A 7,297-nucleotide genomic window follows, 5' to 3' on the forward strand; every position below is an offset into this window, starting at 1 on the left:
AGCTCGCTCCTCTGAGGCTCCGACCGCCATCATAATGGTCAGGATGGAGGCGCGGTCTGGATCGCTGCAGAGGGGGAGGATTCCTTGGGGAATGAGGGCCGCCTCTACGGAGTTGAGATTCAGCACCCGTTGGACCAATATCTTGAAGTCCTCAGGAGCCCAGTCCCATCTCACTCCCTGGTGGGTCCTCGTGAAGTCTTCGGACCCGGTGTACTCCCAGGCGCCCCGAGCGCGTCGCTGGAGCGGCGCAATCCGACGACGGAGGTAGTCGCCGTACACCATGGCCCCTGTGAGCCCCTGGGATCGCAGGCCCGCCAGGCGGTCGAGGACGGCGTCATGGCCATCCCCCAGATCTACCGGCGCCCGCCAGCTGGAGGCCTGCGCCGGGGGCTGGCTCGGAAGTCGGAGGCACGCTTCGTCGGCGAGGGGAGTATAGAACCAGTCGCTCTTCCAGTCGTCCCACTTCTTGCGGAGGGCGCAGGGGATGTAGCGGTTCAGCACCGGTCCCCGTGGCTGGAAGTAGCAGCCGCCGACTACCGATGGCGGCGACACCGACTGCACGGTGAAGAACCACCGGAATAGCCGAAGAGATGGGCGCACCCCAATGAACATCTCGCACAGATGCGCGAAGATGGCCAATGTCATCACCGCGTTGGGGGTGAGGTGCGCCATCTGGAGATCGTAGAACTCCAGAACATCCATGAAGAAAGAAGAAAATGGCGGAACCAGCCCTGCCATTGCAAAGGGGAGAAAGAAGACCGACCGCCCCGGGTAGTCTGGCGCCGGGCGTCCCTCGCCCAGCGTGACTATCTCCCGGCCGGTGGCAGATTCCGGCATGAAGCGGCGCGGCAGCCCAGCCTGCCTCTCGCTCACGATCCGGGAAGGCGGCAGCACGCTACCATCGAGCAGAGCGGAACCCCGTGCCATGGCGCCGGAGGAAGAGAAGATTAAGAGCGAGCGCGTGTGGCGAACGTAGGGCACAGGAAAGAAGGAGTTAGGGCGCAAGCGGCGAAGACAAGGGGAATAATGGCGAAAGGAAGGAAACAGATCCCTTCCTCAGTACCCTTATACCCTTGCCAACGCTGTGCCCGGCTCCTCGCTTCTCGCGCCCACTATTTCGCCCCCTCGTTTCTCGCGCCCACGCTTCCACTAATCCCATTCGCCCGCTTGCGGCGCATGAGGTGGATATGCGGTTGTGGCAGTCGAGATAGATCATATCGTGCGCGCGTTAATTACGCTCGCCGACCGAAGCGACGTTACCATATCTCCAGACGAAACGAATCGCCATGTCCAGATTCGTGTGCTACTCAAGTAATGTGGCAGTCTTGAAGAGACCGCTCATTGTTGACAGCCGAGTTACCATTGCCGATGTGCGTGGTTTGTGACCGTTGGGTTTCTGCCCAATTGTGGAGACCGGTCCCACCTGTCACCAGGTCTTAGGAGTGACGTCACGCCCGACCGTTTCCCTTAAAGAGGGCGATCGCCCTGGCATAACGCCGGGGGCTACTGTCGGTGACATGGGATCAGGAGTATCATGACTAGAGGTTTGAGGCAGACACAATCGCACACGTGGCCTGGTACCCCCGAGGGACGTCGGGCCCGAGGGTGATGCGTTCGCCCTCCTCTTAGTCCCCCCGAGGGGGTCGGGCCGCACCCCCCTCGGCCCCAAGGGCCGAGGCGCCCCGACCCCTCGTGGGTTTTTGCTCCGCGTGTATGGGTTAGGTGAGCACAGTGGGGCTCACCTAACCACATTTATTGCGGTTGGGCTGAGCGTGTCACGCCGTATGTAACGCAGTGCAGTGCACTCGTTTATCCGGTCTGTGACCAGTCACAGACCGGTCAGATCGCGGGTTAGGTGGCGACAGGCGATCTGACGCACGCCTCGCCCCATCCCGTCAGGACGAGGGCTTCTAGGCGCTCGTCCCCAGCTGGAGCTAGCGTGTTACCTCCCAGAGATGGCACGTTAGTCCTGGTCAGATATATGCCAGGCTTCATCCTAACCATTACAGGCAAGATGTTGTGTGAAGAAGGGTGAGCATGTAGGTTGCTAAGCTGACACGTGGTGGACAAGAATGACCGACGTGACTGGTCTGATACCGGTCATGTCGTCAGCAGACAGCCACGATTCCACGTCGCGCCTGCTTCCGGCGGAAGTGGAGGTAGGTATGGGCCGTCCCATCAGAAGGTCATTCGGACGGCAACCATACAAGTCTCCGTCTGTTTATGAAAAGGTGGGGTAAGTCCCCATAAAAAAGAGAGAAATGGTGCATGTGGTATCCCCTTAAGATATAAAAGGAGGACCTTGCCCACTGAGAGGGGGGACTGGACTTTTCCAGATTAGAGACCCAGAACAAGGGAGAGGCTGGCTGATACTTTGTAGCTCCTTCATACACAGATCTCCCAAAAGACAGGAGTAGGGTATTACGCTTCTCAGCGGCCCGAACCTGTATACATCGCCCGTGTCTTGTGTGTTTCCGGTCTCGCAAGCCTTCCACATACAGAGAGCTTAGAATCTCTCCCTGAGTCCCCGGCCGAACCGGCAAAGGGGGGCCTGCGCGGTCTCCCGGTGAGGAGCCCCACGCTCCGTCACGCCCTGTTCTTTTTAGCTACTTGTATTGAATTTACCATCTTATTGACGAGGATTATTTGCTCCACATCTCTAAAAATAAGTTTTATAAAAAAAAACTTTCTTCTACCGCATTACTAGATCCCTCGATGTAAGCTATCTATTAAAGTTTATTTATCAAATAATTTAACTTATATATATAATTTTATAGATAAATCAATACAATAATTCAATCAGTAATATGTTTCAAACTGGTGCTTACAGCCAAGTACATCACTTTAAAAAAACACGAATGACTAGTTGTGATCGTGGAACAATGTTACAGAGGGATGCCACGGATGAACCCATGTAACATCTATACATAAACACTGTTATTTAATTGTTAATGCGCGTCAGTGTGTGCGTGCGATTGTTTCCGAGAATCTAGATATGCAACCCTGTTGTCCTATTGATAGCATCCTGCACTTCCTGATTAGTACAGCTAGCACTGTTATTATAAATTTGAGTAGTCGTGCAGGCTGCAGCTCGAATGCATGGTCAGCCTGCTAGTTTCTTTTTTTCTAGTATCAATTAACAATGTAGCAAAATGAAAGTCAAACCATAGTTCCATGCCCGAGATTTTGACCAATGTATTATACTCCTCAGCTCATTAAACTGACGACGCGTATTGCTGGCAACGCAAAAAGTCAACGTCGTTAGCCCTAATTAACGAGCTGCAGCTTATCTCTTACTCCGCATGCATATGGTCCTGTTCAAAAATGTTCTTTCATTATGAAACCTTGTTTAGCCCATTTCTCCATACATAAACTGTTTTATATTTGAAAACTAAAGCGCCTGAACCCGAACCATTTCAACCAGCTAATGGATAGAAATTTAGTGAAAAGAGAAGTTGAATCAGGTAGTTCGCTCGTTAGGAGGACAAAGGAGAAGAAATCCATCATTTTTCGCTTACACATTTTTCAGACAACTAAGCAGTTTTTTAAAAAGAATTCTATATACTACCCCGTCCTATAAAAATTAAATTTCTAGGGAATTAAGAACATATTAGTAGGATAGACAAATGACTACTATAACCCTATTTAATGAGCACAGTACATACACATATTCAATATATAAACTTGATTAAAAGAAATATTAAGACAATGGGTTAGAGATGGGATGGAAGGAAAGAAGATTACAAGGAAATGCAATCAGTTTACTGGGTCCTACATTAGTACAAATACAATTTTTATGGGACAAATGTTCAAAGGTAGAAATTCAATTTTTATGGGAGGGAGGTAACGATTACTTTAAAAATCATATTAATTTATTTTTAAAATTTTACGTTAATAGCTTACCTCAATTTACGTATCTTACAAAATCTTTTCCTTTCCCTTTCACTCAAAAATGATCTTAAGATGTGCAACTGTGCATGGGTCATCCGCCAGACCGCCACCGTCCGTTTCCACAACCGTGCCAGTGCCTCCCTGCTTTCAGTGCTAGCTAGCTTCCTCTGACCTCTACCACTTTGCTGCTATATAAATATGACCCTCGGCCATACGCCTCCATAAACCTAGAAACTTGAGAATTTCACCCTGAAATTTAGATAGCTAGGTGTGCCTGTGGGTGGTCTCTGGCTCACTGGGTTTTGTGCAATTGTGTTCGTGTGTTGATGGCAATGCACTAGCTGTTGTGTCGGCATGTACAATCCAGAGCAGCAGCAGCCGCCGCTGCCGCACCACCAGCTGATGGCGCCGCCGCGGATGTCCTTCTCCAGCGACTTCGCGTTGGAGCCGCCGCCGCCGCCGTCGGGGCCCGGGAGGGCGTCGATGGGGGACGCGGACTTCGAGTTCTCCGCGGTGGGCAGCCGCCCGATGATCACCGCGGACCAGCTCTTCTCCAAGGGCCGCATCCTGCCAATGCGGGAGGTCTCCGGCGGCGGCGGCGGCGGCGGCCGGGCCGTGACGCTGCGCGACGAGCTGCGAGGCCACGACGGCGCCGCCGTTGCCGACGGCCGCCACCGCCGCGCGGCCCGGCCGGCGGGGAGCGGCGGCGGCGGCGGCGTCAGGTGGAAGGAGATGCTCGGGCTGAAGAGGCCGGGGCACAGGAAGCACGGCGCCGCCGACGAAGGCGGCGCATCTACCCACGACCTCGATCACATGGTAATGTGTAGTGGCGCTGCTTCATTGGAGGATTTGTTACTCGTTGTTATTAAAGATATATTTTTATTTTTCAAAGACGTAACCTCTCCGTCTCCAGGACGTTTTGAATTTGGTCAAAGTCAAACTGTTTCGAGTTTTACTAAATTTATAGATAAATATAATAATATTTATAATACTAATTAAATATATTTTTATAATATATTTATGTTGGGTTGAAAATATTACTTTTTTTTTCTATAAATCTAGTCAAACTTAAAGTAATTTAATTTTGACTAAAGTTAAAACGTATTGAACCTGAAATGGGGGAGTAGTATTCATGTACACGCCACTGTACATATGCGAGTGTGCCCAGTGTGCCCTTTTTTAACCGGGGCTTTTAACTATTTGCCACTTTTAGATTTGGCAATTAACTATTTGCCACACCTATCTTAATGACATGTGGGTCCACATGTGTCTATGATATGTGGGTCCAGTGGCAAATAGTTAATTGCCACATCTAATAGTGGCATATAGTTCAATATCTCTTTTTAACCCACACACTTAAAAAGACGGCAAATCTTTAATCTCACAAAATTCGTATTAACCTTTAGGGATTTGGTTAATTAATTTGACATGAACAGTTTTCCTCATGCATATGTCCGGAAATATCATATGTAAATCAAACATTTATGTTATAACTACATGTATATCTTGGATTGGATTTATTAAGTTAAGTTGCATGCACCAATTAAAAAAATTAAGCTGATGAGAAAATAAAGATGGAATTGTTAAGTTGCATGCATCATCCATGGAAAACATCGTGTGTTTTGTGTGCACACTTTATACATACCAACTAATAAATATCACAAAAAAACAAAAAAAAAGCATGTATATATTAATAGTGTTACATGTACTTGTAAAATCTTAACCTCAACCTAAAATTCATTATATTTTAGGTTTAAAAAAATAAAAAATCCTGTCAATTTTAAGAATAGTAAAAGTCCGTTAGAATTTTATTTTTTTTCTTTTTATGTTGGATGAATTTGAAGATAGGACTTTACAATATAATACAATTGAAAGTATAAGTACCATTACTTTTAGAATTTTTAGTGATATTTATTTATTGGATATGCTCTCCATCACCCAACTAATGTAAGCAACCTTCATTGCAGGATCTTGGAGGAGGTGAATGAATGAACACATGATGTATCTTTTTTTCTCTGCTCACCGTCTAACTGCTGGTCTTCTCTGCTCGGCATGGGTATCAAGAAATTAATTTGAGGCCATTTCCGTTTACTTAATTTTTTACTGGTTCCTGATCTGGAGTAGAATCAACAAAGAAGATTAGGTTTTTCTCATCCACCAAGCTAGCTAGCTCAATGCAGTTTTCTTAATTTTGCCCTCTCCTTTCGGAGCGCTAATTGACTGTATTTTTCCGCCGGGTGTAATCGGCAGGATCGGAGAATGTCCTTCTGTTTGTGCGCTTAACTCTTTATTATCTACTTTGTCAACTTGTACAAAGATGACGTTTGGAAATTAAATGAGGGGAAATCAAAATTCGAAAGAGAGAAATGTTGTGCCAGTTAAATTTATGTTTCTTTGCACACATCTACGTGCTACTTCCTCTGTTCCATATTATAAGCCATTTCATTCTAAGAGAATTAAAAAATATTATAAATACCACTCCGAGTTTAAGATTTCTTCCTAAATTTATTGCTTAATTGAGATGTCTCAACTCACGCGTCATGACCGTTTTATGCATATGTTATATGATCGATGTGGTTCAAACACATATATTCTTTTTCAGTGATATAGTGTCAACAAAGCTCATCTTTCCTATCTCGAATCTATCAAAGGAACTACTCACTGCTAAACCCCATGAGGTAGCACAATAGCTCATCTTCCGGTGACCATGATGTCAAGAACATAATTCGTGACCACGTCGTCGCTCAATGACGTGGTGAGCGTCATGAGTCGGGATGCCATAGCCAAGTCATTGGTGCTGTTGAGTTGTGATCCAAATTCATTTACACTTAATAAAGGTCAGTTTTTACCGTAGAGGGGGCGGATCGTCATCCCTTTTAGGGTTCCACCATATATATACCTCTTGTAAGCCGCCGTGCGGCGATGTAATCTCACCTCAGATATAGTGAAGATATTTTGCTGGCTGGCACCCGTGGTTTTCTCTCTCCTGTTTTGGAAGGGTTTTCCACGTTAAATCTCGTGTTTTCTGTGATTGATCTATTGTTCTTTATCGTTTATTCGCCTATCGTTTCCTAATAGGTGCTGGTCAATCTGAACAGCGACCACAGCTTCACTCGGTTTATTAGTATTCCTTAGAGCGTGTGCGGGTAAAATGGTGCTCTCTTCAATAAAATAAAAACACTATACAATTGATTAAGTCGTGGTACTAGAATGGTGCGTAGAATGTAACTGCCTCCATAAGAAAGACTTTATTTTTATACATGCATATGTCCAAATTCGTTTATAAGGCTGAAGTCTTTTTAGACATAGGTATTGTCTCTGTTCTAAAATGACTTTATTTCACCTATCATATACATATCAATACAAAGGTAAAAAGACTAAAATGTCCTCCACTCTATCAAATTGT

The 7,297-nt window shown here is 46.5% G+C and overlaps 1 protein-coding gene across 1 annotated transcript; it reads left to right on the forward strand.

Annotated features, from left to right (window-relative positions):
• Positions 1-4,115: 4,115 nt before the first annotated feature.
• On the forward strand, positions 4,116-6,258 carry LOC4345816 (uncharacterized). Its single transcript, XM_026019965.2, has 2 exons — positions 4,116-4,707; positions 5,859-6,258. The coding sequence occupies exons 1-2, from the start codon at positions 4,246-4,248 to the stop codon at positions 5,877-5,879; spliced, it is 483 nt and encodes a 160-aa protein (XP_025875750.1). The 5' UTR covers positions 4,116-4,245; the 3' UTR covers positions 5,880-6,258.
• The last annotated feature ends 1,039 nt before the right edge of the window (positions 6,259-7,297 follow it).

The sequence above is a fragment of the Oryza sativa genome, chromosome 8 (genome assembly GCF_034140825.1).
Source record: "Oryza sativa Japonica Group chromosome 8, ASM3414082v1".
Lineage (NCBI taxonomy): Eukaryota > Viridiplantae > Streptophyta > Magnoliopsida > Poales > Poaceae > Oryza > Oryza sativa.